Source organism: Rousettus aegyptiacus, unplaced genomic scaffold (genome assembly GCF_014176215.1).
Source record: "Rousettus aegyptiacus isolate mRouAeg1 unplaced genomic scaffold, mRouAeg1.p scaffold_m13_p_13, whole genome shotgun sequence".
In the NCBI taxonomy this organism is placed as follows: domain Eukaryota; kingdom Metazoa; phylum Chordata; class Mammalia; order Chiroptera; family Pteropodidae; genus Rousettus; species Rousettus aegyptiacus.
Window position 1 is genome coordinate 62,323,097 of NW_023416288.1, and position 24,428 is coordinate 62,347,524.

At 44.5% G+C, this 24,428-nt stretch overlaps 1 protein-coding gene across 2 annotated transcripts in view; it reads left to right on the forward strand.

Moving 5' to 3' along the window:
- The window catches only part of UBE2H (ubiquitin conjugating enzyme E2 H), a 90,704-nt gene extending 73,408 nt beyond the window's left edge, over positions 1-17,296 (forward strand). For both annotated transcript variants that reach the window (XM_016148712.2, XM_016148711.2), the window contains 2 exons: positions 8,728-8,856; positions 13,124-17,296. In XM_016148712.2, the coding sequence (XP_016004198.1) occupies positions 8,728-8,856; positions 13,124-13,248 (254 nt within the window). In that variant the 3' untranslated portion in view covers positions 13,249-17,296. The remainder of the gene's footprint in view (positions 1-8,727; positions 8,857-13,123) is intronic.
- Positions 17,297-24,428: the final 7,132 nt, after the last annotated feature.

Consider the following 24,428-nt stretch of genomic DNA (forward strand, 5'->3'; position numbering starts at 1 on the left):
TTAAAATTTTGGCTGAAGGTAATCATATTTTAAAATAATGCTTTATATTGAATTAGTGTTTGCTAACTGTTTCTAGACATTTTAGAGTAGCTACACAGACAAGAGATACATGTATCTGCATAGATGATTGATTAGCCAACAACTGTTGGAACAGGCTTGAGAACATAGTATTATCGATCCATCTATGTTGGAATTACAAACATGATCCTGCCTTCAGAACAGCTGGATGTCATTATGAGTCCCCAAGACAGGCCAAGAAGAGCAGTTTCTTTCAAGTGCTGTGGGAGAAATGTCAACTGTAGTAGATAAGAATATGCTGAGTTTTGTATTTGATGGCTTCAACAGTACTTAGCTCTATGATCCACCTGCTTTATCTGTCTCCTTGGAGATATTCGGATGTAGTGTTGGTCTGAGGCCCAAGAATTTAATAAGCTGTCTACACAGAAAAATTTAGTCTTTTGGGGGTTGAACAACTTAGCGGAAATTCATTAAAAACACCACATTCGCATTCACTGATGGTCAGCATCAGAACCATGGAGTGGTCCGGGCTGTGTGGGTCATGGAGCATGAGCCAGGATATCTATGAAAGACCAGCCACAGCTGTGTTCTACTTTCTTTGGGGCTATAGTTTCAGGACTCAGTTATGATTATATGGATTCGTTTTCTCCATTTGCTGTGAGCACTGTATATAGGTAAAGTCATTCCCTATGTATGGCCACTTATCTTGTAATTGCATGAAGTTATCTTGTTCTTTTCTGACGTTAAGGGCAAACTAAATTATTGTCTAGTAATTAAAAACTTTAATAATGAGTTTTAGTATGACCATAAGAATACCCAACTAGCTAATTATACATTAACTGCCTTCATTTCTGGAAGGTTAATAACAAACCCTATTACCATGTTTTAGCTTGTAACCTTTTAAGGTAAGCAGGGTCATACCAGGTTTGAAGGAGAATGATCTCTAAAGAACACCTAATAAAGTGGGAAGTGTTTTGAGATTGACATGGCAACAGGGGGTTGTTTTTGATGAACAAGAGCCTGTTTTCTTCATTCTGATCTAAATAGTAGCATTCATCATCTTCAGATCTTTACACTTCACATACATTTTGCTGGAGGGAGGTGTAGTTAGGCAGTGGATGGGAGATGATTTTAAAAGTCAGTGGAATGCTTTAAACTGCCCCATGTTGTAAACCACACCTCTGATTGACGATCTAGCACTTGGCAGAATGTATCTGGTATTCCTCCAGATTTCAGTACCCTATATCTTTTACACTCCCCTTTCCCATACAGAACAGAAATACCTGGTATTAGGTTGGAATTCATAAAAACTGTAATGCTACCACTAGCAAGATTAAGTACATCGTGCATATTGCAAAAATTCTTCACGTCTAAGCACTAATTCTTATTAATTCCTCCTAATTACTCTTTTTTTGGAGCGGTGTTGAGGAGGAAGATGCTTTTTTCCCCCTGCGTGACCCTCTTCTTGAGACCTTATTCTGTCTTTAAAAGACCCCTATGGACTAACATGAGAACGTAACGTAAATCCGATGAGTTCAGACTTTTTGTGTATTTTGTCTATACTGAAGACCCTCTCAGTTTCTTGACTTTATCAGTCTAGCATGTTGGTGACGGGGTGCATATACATTATTCCGTTAGCAGCACGTTAGCATTCAGTAAACTGAACACAGCATGGCAAGCCTTGCAACCAGCTGGTTCTGAGCCATCGTACCATAGAAGGTCTTTGTGGTGATCTGCTTCAGCTCACCACGTGTGCGCCCCCAGAACACCTATGGAAATAGGCCTTTCCTCACTGAAGTTGGGTTCAAATTAGTTATCTTAGAGAATATAACTTTTAATCCCAAAGCCATTTCTTCTTTGAAGTCTGCCTGACTGAGGACAACTTTCCTGATTGGCTTTATTCAAGTTCTGCTCAAGGGGATATCTGTCTGTCTGTTAGGGCCCGTGGCTTACCATGTCTTTTTCATACATAACAACTCCCTGATCACATGCAGTCTGACCCTCTAGTAGAGGGGATATATAGGTTTCTGACTCCTCCTCCTTTGTGGGGGGCAGGGTAGAATTGCACTCTCTTAGTGTTCACAGATTGTGAGCAGGAGAAAGTGAAAACCCTCAGAGCTGATTGAAGAGTAGAAGAGATCTATTAATTAACCTAAAATTAAATAACTGAAGGCAATATAGAAATTTTATGTGACTTGTTTCAGTCTTTTTTTTAAATTGGCTACAGGTATGTTTGTATGTTTTTTTATACATATAGTAGATACCCTCCCCCCGCCCAAAAAAAATCTTATTGATGAATGAAATGGAATTTTATGGTTGAATTTTATTTTGAATACATATATTTATGACTTGTGTAGCAGTTCATGATGAATTAATTACAATTCCCGGTAATGTGAGCAAAAGTCAAATCATTGGGATTTTGAAAGGTCACCCACCTGCTGATTTTCTTTAGCAAATCAAGGGTAGGAATAACATGGTTGAAATCCCAGGTGATCCCAACTTATTTAGCCACTAGTTTCAACTATAATGGCCAAAAGCCCAGGGAAAGAGATCCACGTAAGTCACAGAGCAGATCATCTGTTCTGGAATGCTAGAATCAGCTCCTTGCGAGGTTTGCCCATCTTTTCACCTCTCTAACTGTGAGTGTTTTCTTGCCCTCCTTTCAGTCCTGCTCCCTGTTGAATTTTAGGAAAGTTAAATGCCTTAAGGAGTTATGGCTAGCTCAGTGATTTTCAACTTGGGAAGCCATAGGTCCTCCTCCAGAGGAGAAGGAGACAGTGAAATATAAGTATGTTTGGATAACATGCTTCTGGAATATTAAGAGTTGTGAAGGAAAACAAGAACTTGCTCTCGATGAGAAATGACCTGAGTGATTGTTTTTAAGGAAGCTGATTACAAAGGCAAGAGTTTACAGCCTGAAAGGCCAACCGAGGACGTGGTTGCTTTGATCCAGGGCTGGAATGATATATGGCTTGATGTACGTACATGCCAGGGGAGACAGAAGAGAAGCTAGATGCATTTCATTAAGATAAGTAGAAAGTCTGGGAAACTGATACATGGAAAAAAGGAGGAAAGCCTAAGCATGGTCCTTCCAGATGTTTGGAACCAAGGGACAGGGTGTTGGAGCCAGGAATAGGTTTTCAGGGAAAGAATTTTAGACGTGTCAAGTTTAATGAGACCAGAAATATAAAGGACCAGTTAGAAAAATTTGATAGTTACCAGCATATAGTAAGATGATGAGCTTCCCAGAGTAAGAGCGTATGAGGCTAATTCTTAAAATACAAATACCACAGAATTCACACTGCTGTACAAGTGGCGGATGTCTTTCCAAAGAAGTTTTTCTGTGTGTTGTTTGTTTGTTTGACTTTAAAGAGAAGGCGCACAGGGCATCGGGCATCTAGGGAACAGGAGGAGAGTAAGAAAAGGGGGGAGATAGGTGGCATTTGAGAAGGGAGGAGTGGCTTTCATAGTTCCAGTCACTCGGCTATGCCTGTGCTGTATGATGGTCATGTTTTCTGAGTTACAACATTTTGGGTGTTATATCTGAAAAATAAATGAAAATTATGCGAGTTGAAGTTTCTGAGATGACTGCTTAGTAATTGTGGTTCCTGGTGGGGCACACCACGTACGCTTTGGGCATCCACAGGGTTTTAACCTGAAGTTAGCAGCATGCTTCACAGAAGTTTCTATTTTAATTTTCAAAGGAAATAGAGGAAGAAGTAAAACTTAAAGTCACTGGTTTAGAAACAGCCAAGAATAAAATATGAGATGTGTGATTCATCTCCCGTTTTCTCCTTTAAGCAGTACACCATCTTTTTGTGAGTCACCTGGAATAGGGTGGCTTTAAGAGTTGGTGTTTTTTTTTTCTTTTTCAGTGTGACTCATTTTAATTAACATGTATTCCTTGAGGGATATAGGTAGATGAAATTTCTACTCATATTTGTATTAATATTTTAGTCTAGTCCTTTGATGCAGTTTGAAGTCTTATTTTATAGTCATTTTTAGTAATGTGTAATTCTTCCTTGTAAGGAACTGCAGTTCGATACTTCTCTTTTTGCAGATGAAGAAATTGAGATGCAGAGAGGAAGAGACCTGCCCAAGGTCAAAGAGCAAGTCAGTGGAAGGCCTGAGATTAGACTTGTGGTCTTCTAGGTTTTTCATCTGTTGTTCACCACTAAGGAGCCAGCTTCCCCTTTGCTGGAGACAATTCAGCCTAATGGAATTTGCTCTACCTGATGTGAAAAGTGTGTTAGGTGATATTCATCACTGCCCTCTCCACTCTAAAGCAGCCCTTTAATGCCCCTCTAAAATGGATCCACTTTTTCCTGCTCATGGTTTAGAATATCGCCACCTGGAGGAAGTGATGGTTACTTAAAGGGTGTGCAGGAAAGGGTGACAGGGTCAGGAAGGGCTGCGCAACCAGAGCCTCTTCAGCAGCCTAGCTGCCGAAGAACCCACAGCAGATAGCCTTCTTCCCATCTGGTCTCTGGGGATGTGGGGTCCATACATATGGTCAGTAGTGTTTCTTGGCTGTGCATGTCGATACACACATACACACCCCAATCCTAAACCAGAATCCCTGAGGTAGGTATGAGGCCTCAGCATGCATATTGTGAAAAAAAAAAACTCCACAGGTAATTCTGATGGACAAACAGCCAGGATCTAGATTCACCTGAAACTTTTGTTCTTGACCGAATGGGGTAAATGATGCTGCTTTTGAGGAGAGATCAGTATGATTTGAATTTTTTTTAAATTAAATATGAATGTAAATCATTAGTTTATGTGCCTAAAGGGAGGTATGAGTACTATAATTTTATTAATGTGAGCACTGAAAGATAAAGCATCAGTCCTAACGGACTGCGTTTTGGTAAGTGCTGATTTAGTCTAAGCGTAGGTAAGAGCTGTTTGTTCATCATAAACCATACTCTTCAGGGATCTTGGGACTTCCTTCAAAAATTCAGGCAGACAGCAGTGGAGCCAGCTGATTGTACTCTCTAGATTAGGTGACCCCTGTCTGGTTTGCTCCCTTTCAAAAAGTGGAAGGTTAATGTTTTCTTTAAAAAAAAAAAAAAGACTGGAGCTGATAGATGTTTTTATTACCTACAATTCTAGGAGAAAATGTTCATTGTAATGGATTTTTTTCAAAGTTCAGTATCTTTATTTCATTTTTGGTAAAGTTTAAGATTCCTCTGCCAGCATATTATCTTGAAAGACTATTTTCATCTGCATGTTAGAGAGACATTTCTTTGGGGAGGATCTTCTTGGTATAATAATCACTCTACTCTGTTAGCCACTTTCAGGAATGCTTTGTTACTTTAACATCCTGGCCTTCAAAAGCTATCATCTTCACCCGAAACCGGGCTGCATGCTTTTCCTTTTCTGCTCTTCCATTTCACAAGTGTAGCACTGCACATCTGTAAAATGGATCAAAAGTACATTAATGCGGGAGAGCGTAGGCACAGGAAGGAAGAACCAATAATCGAGGGTTCTTTTATTTGTGTGGAACGAACACCTAGGCAGAGTCACGTATTGGTAGCTCAGAAAAGTTAAACACAGTGAGGAAGGGTGTGAAATCTCTTCCTAGAACACATGAAACACCGAGTTATGAAACATGTTTTCTGTAATGTTTCTTGAGTACCGAAGCACTTCCGAATGTTACTTAAAGTGAATAAAACCAATATTTTCTAAAAAGGTTTTGCCACTTGATAGGAACACTCAACTGCTAGTCTTCCCGAGCGGCTCCTGTGTGAGGACGTGGCAGGAGAAGCCCCCAGTTCACTCTGTGCGAGTGGATCTGCGAATGACCATGGGTAACTTCCTGTGGCGGAGCCACTTGAAAACGAGCACACTGCTCCTGTTAAACATCAGGCGGTTCAGCCACAGAAACGCCTGAAACATGTAGAGAGAGACCACCCTGCTGGCCTTGAACTTGAGGAGGGGGGATGGCCATCTCTGAAGGTATACGATTTCGATGCAGAGAGGTGGGAAACGTATGCCATCATGAAAGTTAAGGACAGTATTCATTTTATCCATTCACAGAGTCAGCGTAGTGGTTAGGCCCAGATTTGAAACCCAGCCCTTTGAGCAAGTTACTTAACCCTGTCTGCCTCAGTTTTCCCACATGCGAAACACATAGCAAAGGTACCTTCCTCATTGGCTGTAGTGAAATTAAGAGGGTGTATGTAAAGTGCCGACGAGTGCCTGGCTTGTAGTAAATGCCGTGGAAGTGTGAAGTGTTGCTGCTGCCATTGCCGTTTCTATTATTAGTGTTGCTGTAGCTCTGTTAACTCTGTTCTGGGATCATGTTCAGCTGGGGGAACTTCCACACCCCATGTTTTTTTCTTACTTGCTTATTTACCTTTTGGCATTTTTTACCACTGCCTTAATAATCTGCCCACCCAAAAATAAAGAGAGGAAAAGAAAAAAAATTAAGACTTGCCATGTTTTATTAAATATGTCAAATACATGCAGAAGTAGAAAGGATACATTTCTAAGACAATGCTATTTTTAAAGGCTAAAAATAGTAAAGTCACTTGAAGTGAAAAGTAGAAATTACAAGCCTATCGTCTTGACATAATTTAAGTATTCTCTGTATACAAACTCTACACAGTTGTACTTCTGGAGAACATGCCATTTTATGGACTTTCTCCACTTAGCATTAGCGCATAAGCATTTTTTCTGTCGCTTAGTCTTTACAAATACTTTTCAATGGTTTTGTACCATGAATAATTGGTTTGTGTCCTTTTAAAAACAATTATAACAGCAGTGAAAATCTTAACTGCAGATGGTTGGGGATTATCTTGGAAGATGATTTTGGGGTCTTTTTTGCTGTTTTGATAAAGAATCTCTGCATTTGTTTTCTGGTACATGAGAATCTTACTGTGTAATGTGGTTCTTTGGGAAGTCAGCTTCATGAAGATGAACCAGCCCCAGTCCATGTCTTGGGGTTAAAGGTAAACTTGCTGTGTGTCAGTATCTCGGCATGAGGACAGGGCTGTGCAGCTGTCATGGGACTCTCCATCACATCACGTTCTAGACCTGAGCTCTCCAGAACAGGATCTACTAGCCATATCGTTATTAAATATAATTAACGAGAATTAAATAAAGTGAAAGATTCAGTTCCTCACAGTCACACCAGTTAATTTTTCACATGTTCAGTAGCCCCGTGTTGGACATTTTCATTATAGTAGAAAGTTCTGTTGAATGGTGCAGCTCTCACTTACTCTCTCACTGCTCAGTTCCTTAACCTTACAGTGACAAGGAAAAGCCACCTGTTTCTAGAGTGTTCTATAGCAGACGTTGGCAAACTTGGGCTGCCTGCGTTTGTACATAAAGTTATATTGGAACAGAGCGGCACCATTTGTTTACCTGTTATCTGTGGCTGCTTTGCTGCTGCAGCAGCAGCAGAGCCGAGGGTTGAGTAGTCATGGCAGTGACCGAATGTGGCCCACGAGCCTGAAGTATTCACTCTCCCTTTATGAAAAGTTTGCCAACCCCTTTTATCAACCCAGCGTTTCTCAGCCTCAGCACTGTGGACATGTGGTCCGTGTAATTATCGTTATGAAGGGCTGTCCTGTTTGTTCACTGCAGGATGTTTAGCAGCATCCCTGGCCTTACCCACTAGATGCTAGTAGCACCACCTGCCTCCCTAACCCACCCCGTCATGACAACCAAAAATTTTTTCAGATATTGCCAGACGTCCTCTGGGAAGCAAAATCACCCCTGACTGTGCAACCGCTAATCTAAAATGATGTCGCTAATACTGCTTATTCTAAAGTTACATATATAAAGAGCAGAGTAAAAGTCGTTTGTATGCTACCATATATCAGCGTTCCTCCAGAAACACAAATGTTCCTTGTAACTTACGGAGTAATGAGACTAGGGCAGAGACGTGGAAGCGCTAGGGTTCCACAAGTCACCGCCTGCTGAGGAGCAAATGGGATGGAAGCCGTGGTGTCTCCGATGGGGACGTGTGGTTTATTTTACTGGTTTGCAGGGCCTGCTTGAGGAAACGGTGTGGCTGCAAGGTTTTTGTTAACTGTGTGTAGCTGTCACCTGGCAAGAAGGGAGTTGATAAACATCTATGACAGCGCTTATTAATAAATGCACTGAATTGGTACTTATCTGTCTTATTTATGATTTTAAGTGGTCCATATAAGTTTCTACTCTCATTACCCAGAATAATTGAGAAACTAGTAATATTTACTTCCATTAGAAGTTACGAGAATTGAATTAAATGTCAAGGCCTATAAAATTGTATTCGGTGCTTTTAAGAACTGGCGCTTGAAAATTCAGAGTTGGGATTTTCAAAGCCGTAGAAAAGGGCGATGTTAAGAGACTGCTCATTTTGTAAGAATGTGGAGTGCTGCAGGGTATGAGGGCACAAGTTTTAATTATTAAACAATGTAGTATTTCTCAATTTAGAAAATAAAGCGCATTAGAATAGGGACAGTTGCCTTTCACAGTGAGTACCAGGTATACCTTTATCTGGTATTTCAAATTAAAGTTAAATTTTAAAATGTTTTTAAATTGGTATTGAAAGGAATATGTAATGTAAGTTACATGTAATGGAGTATTACACTTTTATGGAAAAACCTCTATGTGGTTAAATATCTAGGAAGATAAGCAAGCAGTTTTGACTACGGATCAAGTGAATTTTAGGTGAACTTGCTTGTTCTGTGCATGATGTATTTCTGTTTGTTTTTTCAGATCTTACCAATATATTTGAGTCCTTCCTGCCCCAGTTGTTGGCCTATCCCAACCCAATAGATCCTCTCAATGGTGATGCTGCAGCCATGTACCTCCACCGACCAGAAGAATACAAGCAGAAAATTAAAGGTAAGGAGGCAGATAGTTTAACCTGGAGACAGAACTAGCCTCTGTGGTTCTCAGGGTCAGAGACAGCCTTCGCAAGGCTGGAGGTACCAGCAAGGAGGAAGGGAGGGCACGAGAAGGAGCAAAAGGAAAGACGAGAAAGTGGGAGGCTCACTCTGGAGTAGTAGTAGATGTAACCCCCCCAGAAATCCCTGTGGACGCCTGCCCAAAAGAACCTTTGTCTTTATTTGTCTCCCCTTGTCTTATAGAATTAGAAAATTGGGCTTGAGAATAAAGTATTAATTGAAACATATAATCTCACATTTGTTTATCATCGTAGCTTTTAAGGAAAGCAATTACTTTGGAAGTTGGGAAATAATTGCCAAATTCATCATTAGACATTTTTGTTTTGTTTTTGTTTTTGTTTATTTTATTTTATTTTTTATCATTTTACTTATTGAATGTTAAAAAACCAAGCTGGCTTCTTTTCTTGATCCCACACTGATTTGCTTTTACTTTGGGAAGTTTACGTCTGGGCACATTCCTCCCCTACTGCAAATACCTGGCCCCAGGGCTGCTGTTAAACAGTTTACATGCTAATGGGGGCATGGATTTCATAAAAAGGAATATGTAGTTGCAAAAGAACATTGAAAGCTTCACACAGCTTTACCAGTGTTCATCATGTTGTCCTTGTTATCTCTGTATGCTTGAGAACTTTTATAGTGAAAAGTCTAAATTCATAAAATCCCACTAAGAAGGAAAAGAATTCAAAGTCCATGGAAACAGGCCTGTTCTTCCCAACAAGTGGAAGGCGTTGGTAGCTACCCAGTTTCTAGCATGACTTGCCCATCTGCATAGCAGTTCAGAACATCAACTTCTGCAAAGTATGTGCCCCCTCAGGTACATTTGCAAGAGACGGCAATAGAAATCATTTATGAGAGCTTGAAAATACATAGGTCTTCACTCTTACCTGTGCAGGTATGAGACAGATGGAGCATTTGGGGCCGCTGGTTGAGCATGGTTTTCCTTCTCTTTGTTTCTCATTCTTCTGTCTCTCTAGAGTATTATTCAGTACTTTTGTTGAGATAAAGTAGAAATGAAGCTACTCTAATTAATTTTCTTAGGTCTCAGGTGCTTTGCAAATTAATATCTAATTTATGCAGCAGAATATCTACATAGCCAAGCAAATGTGTATTTCAAGAAAAAGGCAGTCAGTTTCAACCAGATAAAATTCTGTTATGAGACTGTATTAAAAATTTGACAAAGGAATCACTTAACAGTGTCTGCAGCCCACAGATATCTCGGTGCAGAGCATATTTCTATAGTTCTTATATTCATTATGCCTCAGCAATTTAACACTATTCTTGTTTTAGTACATATCTGCTACAGTACCAATTACAAAAGGAACCCAACCTACATTTTTATCTCAGAATGGCTAGCTCTAGCTTTCTGAAATGTTAATGTTGACAATCATTTTGTTTTAATAATCTGAGAAAATCATGGCTGTCAGACCTAAACACGCCCCATCTTCCTGCTGTACATTTGTGTGTGTGTGTGTGTCCGTGTGTGTGTCCGTCCGTCCGTCCGTCCTCATCTTTGTTCCCTCTTATGGGAAAGAAGAGATGTCCTTTCTTGTTTCTCAGACCCAATCCCCCGACCATGTGACCTTATTCTCCCATTTATCCCCTTCCTTCTGATTCCTCCTCTATCCTCAGACTATCAGAGGGATCCCCATTTGAGAAGACTTTATCTGCTCCCATGGACTCCTTTGGGAGTCTCGCTATTTTGTTTGTTTGTTTGTTTACTTTTCAAACTTCTTGCTTCCTTGCCTTAAACTCCTGAGGTCCAGTTTGTTTCCAGTTCCTCTATTTAATCTGTGATCTCATTTCTTCCTAACCTTTTGGACCCTTTTCAAGACCCATCTTCCTGGACACCTCTGCAGCTTTGGTATTTTGCCTCTTACCTTTCTGAAAACTTTCCTCCTTCCGTTCCTAAATGTGATACTGTCTTTACCATTCGGTCCTTCAGCCCCCCTGCCTGCCTCCTCGACCCCTCAGGAAGGATCTTCACCCTTTAAAGCTTTAGGTAATCCTCTCCAGGTAGATGATTTCCAAAAACGTGTGTCCGGGGGTGACCTCTCTCCCAAGCTGCCCACTGGGCATTTCCATGTCTAACGTCACAGGTCAACGTTTGGCCTTTCTTACCGTGAACATTAGCATTCAGCTTGAGTCGATGCTGTTTTATCTTGTAAATATTGAACTGCCTGCAGGATGAGATATCATGGAGCGGACTGAAGATATGTCATTTCCCTGCTCGAAAACCTTCACTAGTGGCATCTTAGCCTGCCTAATCCAGGCCCTCTGCTGCTGCATGTGACCTACATCTTTGCCTTTACTCCTGTAAATGCATCAATATGTGACAATCAAATTAGATGAGTTTCAGATACCCAGCTATGCTCACTTCCTTAGTTAGGGAAATTTTACCATGTACCCATCATCCAGCTAGAGCGAAACCTGTACATTTTGCCTTAATTGGCATCAGGATTTTTTTAAAGAAAGAAAACAAACATAGTTTTCTCTTAACGTTGTGTTTTAATATCCCAGCCACTCGCTTGTCCCTCTTTGCTTTTGGCGGTTGTCTCTGTGCCTTTCCCCTGGAATGGCATCTCCTCCGTGGCAGCTGACAGAACTCCTTCTCCTTCAAGGGTCAGCGCATACTCAGGGGCTGGAGTCCCTTCCTGCTCGTTTCCCTCTGACGGCACTTAGCAGCTAACTGCCTTTTCTCTTCATGTGTCTTCTGCTCATTAGTGACCATGCTTTTCATTTCTCCTGAAAGGCCTTGCCCTAGTGAACCTTAATACATATTTATTTCCTTGAGTATACTTAAGGCTGATGGTATCAAATTACAGTGTCAAAGAACAATGTCATAGTGCAGCGACTTCTTTCTACAAAAGAAGAAACAAAGCCCATTGGAGAGTAAAAATAAAATTTCTAAGGCTTTAATAAACGTTTCCCTCTAAACAGTAAACTAAAGTCAGTTCCTACCGAGTCAGGGGCTTTTTTAAAATCCCATCTCAGCATAAAATTTTATTGTGAATTTGTAAAACTCTAAGAAGTCTGCAAACTTTTCTTGTGAAGCGCCATGTTTGACTACATATGGTCTCTGTCACCTACTTTTTTCTTTAAAAAAAAAAAAAAAACTTTAAAAATGTAAAAAATATTCTTAGCTCAGGGTCCCTGCACTAAGTTATTCAAACTTGGCAGGACTATTTGGCCATTTACCTTCCCTTTCTCTTCATTTAGTCCCTATAATTCTGAGGGAGGAAAAACAAAGCTTAGCGAAATAAGGGTGTTTTTCTTTACTGGCATTATGAATAAGATTCTAAATGTCTTGTCTCTTTATATTATGTATAGGCTATTTACTTGAGAACAGTATGCACTTAGAGATTTTAGAAACAAATTTAGTTTTTTTCCACAGTTCTTAAAATTTTTTTTCAGCCAGCAGATTCAGCCTAGGCTGTAGCGGCATAAATCTTTAGGTAAATAATACATGGTTAAGTCAGTCAGGCTAGCTGTGTCTCCAGATAGCATCTCATTCCTGAGCAGATTGAGAGACTTTTTACCAGCTGCTTCAAAAACCTGATAGGCAGGATCCATTTAGACTAAAATCTATTCCTAAAATAATAGATCTGGGCTGATTATAATTATATAACTACAAATCTAAAAGTGATGGGGGATTTTCTTATAGATTACTGTGGACTCATAACTAGTCGGGTGCTATCTGGGAGGTGAGTAATTTTATTAACTTAGAACGTAAAAAGTGCGTTTTGGAGGAGGGCAGCCATATTGGTAAACCAACAAGGAGAGAGAAGGGGCCCTGGCTGGAGGACTGGAGGCCATTTAACACCAGTCATCATCCTGGGTGTCAGCTGGCCTTCCTGTGCCTCGCAGCTGAGGCGGGGTGGTCAGCTGCCTTGTACTTCTCCACCTGGTAGGTGTTCATCTATCTGGGAGGTGATGGCCCAAGGGAGTTCTAGGGTGCTGATGCAGTGTGTTTATTTCCCTGCAGACTCTGTGTTCTGCTTTGCCTCTCTTAATAAGGGGGTAAAACGCATAAACTCCAGTCTTCCTATGGGACTTTGCCCTTAGCTTTCACGACCACAGCTGTCATCTTTGTTACCCCTGGCATGTAAGGAAAGCTGGAGCCTCCCTGGGGCCTGTCAGCTTTGGGGTTGCCGAAGCACATGCCCTCCCGCTCACTGCCTCTGCATTTTCTTTATCCCCCCGTGCAGAGTACATCCAGAAATACGCAACGGAGGAGGCACTGAAAGAGCAGGAAGAGGGCACCGGTGACAGCTCGTCGGAGAGTTCTATGTCTGACTTTTCGGAAGATGAGGCCCAGGATATGGAGTTGTAGTAGAAAAAGCACCTGCTTTTCAGAAAGACTATTATTTCCTAACCATGAGAAGCAGACTATAATATTCATATTTAAACAAAGCAATTTTTTTTATTACTAAACAAGGTTTTTATGAATAATAGCATTGATATATATATATTATATATCACCCTTTAGATCTTGATTTCTTGGTCATTTCTCAACCTGAGGTGCATAGCATATTCCCACATTCCATTTTGGTAGCAATATGCGGTCCGAATGCATGCATTCATAAGTCCATTTGGCCAAGTCAGCCTGTGTGCTACTGAACTGTCAAAAGAAATAGCCGCTCTGATAGCTAGACATGAGTAAAAATAACAGGAAAAAGTTGCTTCTTTTATCGATGGTTCCAAAGAAACAAACCAAACCAACCAGCTCTTGGATGTGAAGATAGAATAGTGCTTTTTTTAAAAATGGAAAGGAAAAATTGGGGAGGAAAAAGCCTGCTGTGGGAGCATTTAGAGCCAGCCACGTCAGAACCAGAGCTGCTCCTTCCTGTGAATCCTAGGTGGCCCCATTTCTGTGGAGTAACAGTATAAAACAGGGAGCTAATTGGAGTATTGAAACTTGAAACCATTTTTTGACTCGGATTTTAAGTACATTTTTATATGTAGGTTCCTGCCCTTCTCGCTACCCGGCCCTGCAGCCACGAGCGTTTGCTTGGAGCACCTCTGGGGAGTGCTTTCTGCACCTGATTCTTTCTCGTGGGGTAGAGCTTGTGATCCAGACCCTTTTTGAGAGGACAGGACGGGAAGAGAGAAGTGCCCGGGAAGATGTTTCCGCTCATCCAGCGCTCGCGGAGGCGCAGCCTCGTGCTGCCGTTGGCCACGTCGAGACTGCCACCCTGGACTAAGCTTTACCTTTGAGGGTTGCTGTGGGTTACTTTTGTTTTGGGGGTTATTTTGGTGTGTGTGCGTGTGAATTGTGCTTAGACAGGTTGCACGTTTAATCTTCACCTGCCAAGAGGTGGCCTCCTCATTGGACAGCCACTCGGTGGACTGTTGGACCCGGGAAGAAGACCCGTCTGCTGGCCGTGACTTCTGGGTACTCTCATTCACGTTTCAGTTTTGTTTTCCTGCTGCTGCTGCTCTTGGCAGCAGCCTGGGCATCATCTGCTTGTGGGAGTGGGAAATGGGTATTTTAGACCCAACACACATTCTAAATTTCAATGAGTAATAATTGGAACAAATAAAGATTCTTGTACCCAAAGTGACTCTACGTGGGAAAACAAACAGCTTTTTTCAGAGAATGAGTGAATAGGAGGAAAGGATTCAGAAATCTAATGTCGTAGTAAAACAGGTTTTGAAGGAAGAAAATCTCTCCTGTGTGTGGTAGGAGGAAACCAGACAGTTTAAAATGCCTGCTAATCAAATGTTTGCTGCGCTAACCATATGTCCAGGCTGCTGGCAGAGTGTCCCTCCAGGCCGAGTGTTGCCCGCTGAATCTGGAGGCCCCCGGGCAGCACCTCCGTGTTCTGTGCCGCAACCAGTCGGGCAGGAGCAGAATCAGCCAATCCTAAAACCTTCTGAAGACCATTTTTGAATGTCCCACTGGGATAATTTTAATTTTTCTTTCTGATGTGTGTTTTTAGTTTAGAAGTGCTATATTCCACAAGATTTGAGTCAGTGAGGTTGGAAGATATCCTATCTTTTTTTTTTATTCAAAAAGCACAATCAATCTTTTCTTTGAAAATCTATATAAAGTACAACTTGCTTTTGGCATGATTATTTTCCTAAATAAAAAAGATAAAGAATTTACTTATTTTATGTTGATTACGGGCATGAAGCAAAGGGTTTTCTTTAAAAAAAAAAAAAAAAGTGCAGTTACGTAGGGCTGTGGTTAGTTAACCGTACTGAGTTATCTATCTAGCATTTGTGGCTTGTTGGAAGGGTAGTATTAACTATTTAACATGTAATGGTGTACTTTAACTCTTATCTAGCACGTTGTCTTCTCATTACTTCGGGGGAGGGAGGGTCTCTGCTGGCACTGTCTAACTTGCTTACCTGCTGACTTAGCAGTTTGCTCGTGCTATAACTGTTACTGTAGGTGCGACTTAGGGTAGGCTTAAAGTGCTGGGTGGTGATTTGAGTTCAAACAATAAAAAATTGTATTTTTGCAATATTGTATAAACAATAGTGTTCTAAATACCTTTCAAAAAATAATGTCTAGATAATAATTGCTTTAAATCTTGTCCAAAAAACTAGTATAACCAAGTTGAGGGAAGGTGTGTGAGCAGTGCCACAGCTCTGTTCCCTGACCGCACCCGTGTTTCTCTGACAAAGACATCAGCTTGCCCGCTACCGAGAGCGCCAACAGCAGAAATGTGTGAATTCCCAAATAAAGATTTGGGTGGGGGAGGGGGCAGGGGTTAAGGAGCAGATCCGTGTGTGGTTGCTGTGTGTTTCCATCCAAGTCTGTGTGGTGAAGGTGTACTTAGGCTTCTCTGTTAGCACTGGAAGCTTCTGGAATTGCTACCCAAATCACACTGTACTCTCATTCTGTGCAAGCCTATCTCATCTGGGCACTAACTTTGGTTCCGTGCATGTTTTTGGCTCTGTGTGGGTCTTTTCCTCTCCACTGTGAAATCGACTTTTGATCAGTTGAACAGAATCCCTTCCTGTGCTAACTTTTTGTCCCTTCCCTGTACCTGGGAAAAGTAGGCGTAGGAGACCATACTCTCAGGTGCAGAGGGGAGCTGGAAGAAGGCCTTGCTGTGAATCAGGGGCCTCTGGGCCCCTAACTGATGACAGAGTAAGGCTGAGGCAGGGGTGTCAACAATGCCAAAAGCTTTTCCAGATTGTCCCATCACGACGCTCAGAAAAGCATCTGGAGCCCCTCGGAAAGGCCAAACGTTACTGCTTATAAAGGTGGTGGTGGTCGTAAGTTGGAATTGCTTCCGGCAGTTTTCTTTCCTTCCTCAGTCCCCATAGTTTTTGAAATTCTACCTTGTAGTTGACCGGCGCAGGCCATTCTTCGCCCCTGTTCAAACGACTGAGCTCGCGCTCTCGCCAAACACCGACGAGCAAGGTGGCTGCGGCAGCCCCAGCCCCGGGCCTGGTGGGCTGCAGTAGGCGGCACCAGCCTCGACGCTGGCATTTTTGCTCTTTTTAGTCTTCAATCTCAGTGCAGTTTCAACCAGCATTTTATACTAGTGAGAATTATCAGAAGTTGCCATGTACCTAACATTATTCTTCCACTTCAAAAGCTGTTCTAATTGCCAAGTGGCTGATCTAAGCTCCTGGAGAGTGTCTCCCCTCGAAGGAATTTTTTTTCTCTCAAAAGGCTCCCTGAAGCCCGAGTTGGCCTTGGCCAGACACTCGCCTCCTGTTGGGATGGCTGCAAATCATGAAAGACATCCCCCACCAGCCTCCATGGGTCAGGTTCTAGACACCGAGTTTCTGGGAACTAGGGTGCGACCCTCCTGTGTTCTAGGGACTCAATGAGAAGAGTGAAAGTCATTAACAGAAGTTAGCAAGAATTTTATTTCATCACTTTCCGTCTGGGTTCACAGCCTTGTTGACAGAAATCAAATCATTTCTGATTGGGCACAAAGACCTGCATATCTGGACTTCTGAATCCATGTTCATATTTTCTCTGGCCACTGAACACCTTGGTGGTCCCATTAGGGGTGGGCTGGAGTGGAGGCCCCTTGGGGAGGAGGGAGTGAACAGCCCTCAGGTGTGCGGGTTTCTCCACTCACCTGAAGAAGGGCCAGGACTCTTAATTCAGCAGATACTTGTCTTGGCTGTGGGCTTGGGAAGAAATGGCCATTATTTACTGATTGTATTTGGTACATATTGTGTGATACTTGAAGAGATAAAAGGGACTTACCAGCCCTTCATTGAAATCTAAGCTTTTTATCACTTATTTTTTCCTCGCCCTATCTCCCTTCCACCTTTTTCCTTGCATTGTGATGATCTAGTGGGCACTTCTGTCAACAGGACAAATGCCTCCTCTGACTATAACCTCTTAATAGTTGTGTATAATGAAAACTGTAAACTTTTTTAAATAAAATGTGTATATACCTTGGCAAATGGCTGGACCTTGGTGAATAAGCTAATAGCCCCCGTGATTACTTAGCCTGTTTTTTGTAAAACATCCTCCCTGTTCACCTGGCTTCTCTGTTTTTTCTTTTCCACCAAGCAGGCAGCTCTTAAAAGGCAGACAAGTGGGTAAGCTTGGGGAGTGGCACGTGTAGGGCGTACTAACCAAGAGGCCTTGCCTACAGCGTCCTGTCCCTGAACCTGGAGTGCCAGGTGACTGCTGGCTATAAACAGGACCGGCTCTGAAGCTTTACCAGGCAGTTTTCTTCCAAGTGGATCAGCAGATTGGGCTCCCATGTTACTATTAGCCAAGCCTCCTAGACCCTGTTGACTAATGCTGAGCAAAGGTACCTACCCTCTTGGCCCGGAGTTCACAGGCAGTGCAGCTTCCTGCCAGAGGCCAGTCTGCCTCAACAGGTGCCCCCCTGTGCCAAGTGCCATCCTCAACCAGAGTGGGGAGAGCAGTGGGTATTGCATCTGAAGCTGATCACAAACAGCAATTTCAATTCCTTCCTAAAACACATACCCTCAGTGGCCACCAGATGGCGATGTTGCTTAGTTTATTGGTGAGCCCTACTTGTGCTAGATTTTGTCAAAAGACCCTTAAGACAAGTTTTCCTTTCATTGTATGTTATTCCCCCAGCTCTCCACTGTTTTATTCTCTTTATTCATATCCCACAGACCTTTTTTTCCCCCTTGCTACATCGTGATGTAGTCTCCACTGGGCCCAGCTCTCTATCAGGGAGAAGGAGGAGGGTAAGTCCACCTAGGAACTGTACTCTGGGGTGAATAACACCTCAATCTGTGGCAAGTAAACCCCTCAGGCTGCTCTGGCTGCCTCCAGCATTCAGAATCAAAACATTCAACAGGCTCTTTGCACGTGAGCCTCAATGACCCCTTAGCCAGGGGTGGACCAGAGGACTGAACCAGTGCTGGGAGTTCTGATACCGTCTCTTCCATTAACTGCAGTGTCCAGCTCTGCAGCTGCAGGTTCATCTGTAAAATAAAGTTCTCTGATTTGGTAGGTTCTCACTGACACTGTGACTCAGAACTCCATCCAGGCTCTGAAACAACATCACAAGACACAGTGTCCTAAGAAGAGATGATTGTATCAACCCAAGAAATACCAAGGTTTCAGGATTGGAGGTTAGAGTGTTTGGACCCAAAGAGCTTTGGGAATTTCAAGCATCTATGTTACAGCTGAAAGGAGAATTAAGAGGTATATGGGTCACGTGAACAGTCACTGTTGAGCTCTCGCAAGGCAGCTGCTGTACAAACTGCTCCTCGAGGAGTCCCAGTGCACTCTGTGGGGCTCGGGGCCCCTCACCCACCAGTAACCTCGCCCAGCATCATTCTTAACCTCTCAGCCTCAGTGCAGTTGCTTCCTGAGCCGGTGGCTCTCCACTGCCTGCCTGAGGCATTACCCCTTTACTGAGAAGGGGGACCTGGGTTTTCCGAGGCGTATTCTGGGAAAAAAAAGTTATGGGCTGAGCACCCAAGAATGTTTACTCCCTTTAAACTCTTTTGCCATCTCACTGGTGTTTCCTGCACCCCACCCAGAACCAGAGCAAAGAGGTTTTGTCTGGCCCTGGGCCCTGGAGCCACCTGACAGAGTGAGCAGCCTTGCTTAGTAAGAAGCCCAGAGGCTTCTCAGGCACTCAGATCCCCGGATGAGCCCAGGACAATCATACCTTGGGCCAAACCCGCTCTCCAGTGCCCCGTATCATAGGGTCTGTGCACCCAGGCCTTCCTAGAACTGAAGAATTATCTTGACGGGGTTCAGTGTTAGAAGGTAAAGTACACAGGAGCGCTTTTCCCCTTGCTCTGTGTGTGAGGTGTGTGTATGCATGTGTGTGTCTATAATGATGTTTATTTTTGAAAAGAGGCTGCACTTCTGTGGACCTGGGTTCCTCAGAGGTTTTTTGTTTTTTTGTTTGGGTTTTTTTTTTATGGTGACATTGGTTAACAAAATCCAATAAGTTTCAGCTCCTCAGAGGTCTTTAGAACTCAACCTTTGTTCCTAGGACCTGATGTCAAGTGGTCAGCATGGCAGGAACACTTTCCCTTAGGGATAAGGGAAAAAGTGTTCTGGCCGCCGGTTCATTACCAGTTAACCTTGAGAAGGGCTGCTGGACAGCCATAGGGTTTGGCCTTCAGGCCTGTCTCACCTTCCCTTCCTGTGGCCCCTGCCAGCTAAGTCATCAGCAGAGAGCCAACAGCTCCCTTGGAGAAGCATTAGCTCAGATTCTATTCTCTCCAGCTCTATAAACAATGAATCAGGTGCCTGCTACAGTTCCACTGATGTGCTTTTAAAAGTGTGGAACAAAGCTTTTAAAAGATGCACTTCTACAGATTTCAAAAGAATTATGTTCTGGTAACAAATCAGCATTCCAGAAACATGAAAGTTTTCTATAATGCCCTCCTCCAGAGAGAACCATCAGCCCTGGCCAAAGAGGGCTTCCCCCCATGACTGTCACATTGGCCTGGGAGCCCCTGGGGAAGTGGACCAGGACGGAGCCCTGTTTCACATTAACTAGTTGAGAGGCATCAAGAGGCTCGGGCACACGGTGAGCAGCACAGTCAATGCAGGAACCCAGGTCTTCAGGCCAGAGATGAGTGTTATTTGCACGAGTTCATGCCGTGCCAACCCCAGTGCCCATCCAACACCCACTGGGGCAGTGGCATCCGTGTCTGTGCGAGTCTGCCCTCTGGGGCTCCCGTGAGATGCCTCAGGGTTGACCCTGTGAGCCTGGCTGACTCCTGCCCTCGTGGGCTTGGTCCCCACATACATCCCCATTTCCACTGCTATCAGTGTCCCCAACCTCTGTGACCCACAGTGGAGCCAGAAAATAAAACTCAGATTTAGCCCAACCCACTCCCTAGAGCAGAAATAGAGAAATAGAATTCCATTTACCTAATTAAAAACTTTTTTAAAAAGACAAGGTAAAATTAATGTTTAACTCAGTTTATCCAAAAATTCAGTGTAATTATTTAAAAACGAGTATTTCACTTATTTTTATACTAACTCTGAAATCCAGTGTGCTTTACACAGAATACCGCAATATGGACGCTACATTTCAACGTTTAAAGTCACGTGCAGTCCTACCAAAAAGGTGTTACAGAAAAATTCACACTGCTTTTAAATTTAAAGTTAAATAAGATGAAAAATTCGGTTTCTCAGTGGCCACACTTCAAGCGCTCACTCGCCAGATGTGGCTGCGGCCACCTACTGGGCGGTGCAGTGGAGCAGGAATTTTTAGAAGCAAATCAAACGAGCGACTTTCATCGCGTATGTGAAGTACGCGTCACCTCACACTCCGCAGAGAACGTTCTGGGCTCCGGGGGCAGGAAACGCCCCCCCCCGTTCCTCCCCTGCGTGCGGACCCCGCAGGCTGTGTGCGAACCGCGGCGGCGGTCGGGGGTGACGGAGAGGCCCCCCTAGCAGGCCCCTGGAAACGACTTCCAGGACGCGAGGGCGCCCCGGGGGCTCCCAGCCGTCCGCTGCAGAGACAGACGTGACCTGCCCGCCAGTCGGGGGGCCTCTCCCCGGAGGCCGTCGGGCGGCGGCGCGGGGCCGGGCCTCCCCAGCCATCCTGGCGCCGCGGGCGGCTGGCCGGTCCCTGCCTCCGCCACCAGGGGGCGCCCGGGCCTCGCGCTGCGGCCCCGGCTCCGGGGCGCCCTGCGGCCCCCGCGCCCGCCCAGCCGGCCGGGGGTGGAGCAGGCAGGCCTCGGGAGTCCTGCTCTCTGGAGACCCTTACGTCCCTCCTGGGGTGCATGGCAGTCACCTGAAAAAAAAAAACCGCCAAAGCCACCAAAACACTAGCCCGGGGAAACCGGCCCCACCCAGAGTCCTCCATAGGGCCTCAGAGCAACGCCCTCACCCCCGCTGCCCTGGGCCTTGACCTTCCTATTCCATCTCAGGAGACAGCCTCTGCAGGGGCTCCTGGTGGCCTGCGACAGAGATGGCTGCTTAAAAGCAAGCGGGGTCTAGTATGTTGAAAGGTCAAGGCGAGGCCCCAGAATACCGGGGAGGCTGTAGACAGGACTTGGAAAAGGAGAGAAGCCGAGGGACTTCGGAGATCTGGCCCCAGGAGCCACCAGGCCAGATCAAGGCCACCCCAGCAGGCTGCCCCCGCCACCCGGCCTGAATCTAACCATCCCTTCCTCTGTGCCAGGTGCTGAAGACAAAAAGCACCAGCAGGAGCCAGGCCCATGGGGGGGGGGGGGGGGCTGGCTGGACCAGAGAGGAGGGGTGTGGGCCTGTCCTACAGGATCACTGAGGGGAAGAGCCCCAGAGCAGAAAGGGAGCTCAGCACCGAGACGCCAAGGCTCACGTGCCCACTGCCACTGTGCCAGTCACCTTACACCCACCAATCCCTCCGCGCAAGTCCTGGAGAAGGGAGAGCAGCTCACCCCTCTCCATTCCATCTCCCAACTGACCTTTGGGGCAGGCAGGAACAAAGGTCATGAACGCACCACAAACTACTGAGGGGACTTCCCTGCAGAGGGAGCTCAATCCAGCCCCGCTGGATGGGAAGGAACTGGATTGGATAAAGGGAGAAGAGGACAGGATATCCAGGTAGAGGACTGGCCAGGGATGTGCAGAGAGGTAGGAGTGGACCGCAGGGGAAGGTGAAGCACGGCTGGTCTCAGGATTCTGGCCAGCCTGGAGGAGGTCTGGTCGGAGTGGAGCCGAATGGTGCCTCGGACCAAATCAGGCATTAGAGGCACAAAGCAAGACAGAGACAGAGAGGTGGGCGGGGACCTGAAGTGTTCTCCAGAAGCCAGAGGGCCGGGCAAGAAGGGACAATGGGATGGCTGCAGAGGCACGGTGGAGCTGAAGACACAGGGCTGGAGCCCTGGAGAACTGGAGTACAAGGGCCGGAAGGATAAAGAGGCCTAGTGGCTGTTCACTTCTGAGGCTGAGTGGAAGACCAGCTTCAGCCCTGAGTTCCTCCTGTCCTGCTCCTCCTCTTCACCTTAGATCTCTTGCTCCGAGAGGAGTCAGCTGCCCTGTGGAGAGATCCACATGGCTGGGAATCGAAGCCAGAACCCTGTGGCTTCTCCAGACCTAGTCAAGCTAAGAATGACTACAGCCCAGCCCTCATGAATCCCAGATTCCTGACCCTCAGAAACTGAAACAGTAGTTTTAAGCCATAGATGTCTAATACTCTATGACTTTGTGGAACCACCGTGTTGGCCCTGGACTGCTTACCTCCAAGCTTATTTTATCTGAGAGAAAAAAATAATTTCTATCATGTTTAAGCCACTACTTAAAATTTATTCTATTGATTAAAACTGAACCCAATCTTAAATGATTTGATAATAAAGACGAGAAACAACAGTAGAGTAGAAAATTAAGTTCCTACTTCCTTTCTGCCATCCTTCTTTGGCTTTCACTTGCCAAGTCACCTCATGGTCCAAGATAGCTGCTAGAGCTCCAGAAGTCATATCTCAAGTTCCAGGCAACAGGAAGGAGGAAAGAGGGAAGAATACAAGGTGCTCATCTCTGGGCTGACGGCTCCTTCAGAAGCCGCCTCCACGCTGCCACTTGCACCTCCCTGACCAAACAGACCCAGGGAGGTGGGGAAATGCCCTTCTTCGGCTGAGCACAATGCCCCCTTGAATAAAACTGAGGCTCTACTAATGCAGTATGTAAATCCTGTGTTTCTAGAACCTGTTGGAACAAGTCAGCTCTTTAAAAACTATTACGAGACGACTGGGGAAATTTGAGTAACGGGCAGCTATGTGATGATGTAAGAAGTTAATAGGTGATGCAGGTATTGTGTTACCTATATTCAAAGACTACCTTTTAGAAACACATATTGATGGAAGGAAACTTAACTTCGGGTCGTGAACACACAATGCAATATACATATGACGTGTCATTGACTTGTGCGCTTGAAACCTATTTGATTTTATCAACCAAAGTCACCTCAATAATTTTAATTTTTAAAAAATACATATTGAATTGATGGATGAAATTATATGTTTGGGTTCATTTCAAAATAATAAAACAAGATTAGCCACATGTTAACAACTGCTGAAGTTCAGTGATGGGTACACAGGAGTTAATCATACCGTTCTCTCTATTTTTGAACAGATTATAAAATTTTCATAATAAAGTTTCTTTAAAAGCGTTCTATTAAAAAATAAAATAAAAATAAAAGTTTGCTATTAAGTATTGAACTTTACGTATTTTAAATTGGGGTCCTAAAACACTGGAGTTCTGTTATTAAGGAATAGGGGAGGTTGGCTTTGGGGACACACAAAGCCGTCTTTGCCAGTTACGAGCAGCTGAGGTCAATTCCTCCCTGGCAGAGATGGCCCGAATGTCCCACTGTCTGATGTCCTCCATTGGGCTTGGGCCCTGCCCTCCAGGCCACGCCACCAGCTAGACACCTGGATTGCCTGGTACTTACTGGATCCTGCTATGTGCTCAGATTTGCATTATGGGAGAGTGCCTGGGAGGAACGGAAGAAGGGAAGAAGGGAGGGAAGAAGGGAGGAGTGTAACTGAAGGCTTGAGACCCAGGCCCTGGTCCCAAGCAGTTTGTAACTTATCTGAGCAGACGGTGCCAATGCAAGGACACCCACACTCAACGTGATCACTTCCAGACAGGAGACGAATAGGCGGCAAGTTGTTCCACACGGGTCCTTTCAGCAAGAAGGATGAAGTCAAGCTGTGCAGGAGGGTTGCGTGGAGGAGGAGGCGGGGGTGAACTGCACCTTGACTTGGTGAGGAGACACCCACCTGGTGAGAACGGCGTGTGATCAGGAGGCCTCACTGAGCCCGGCTGCCAACTTCGTGTCTCAGGGGGCTGAGGGGAACAGCGGCTCTGTGCCCGTTTGTGTCCCTGGTGAAAGAGTTAGTTCTGAAGGATAAGAAGCCAGAGTCTTCCTTTTAATAACAACAGTAATCACAACAACTAATGTTTTAAGGTTCCAGGCATCAAACTAAGGGTTTAATTTACATCGGTGTGATTGTGCTGCAGTGGACACCTGTTACTTTTGCCTGCCCGGCATCTGTTCCTTCTTCTGGTATCAGCACTGCTATGCTGTTTGTGGGGACTACCCCCTCTCACTCACTCCTGCCCCTGAGGCAGGTGGAGGCTAACTC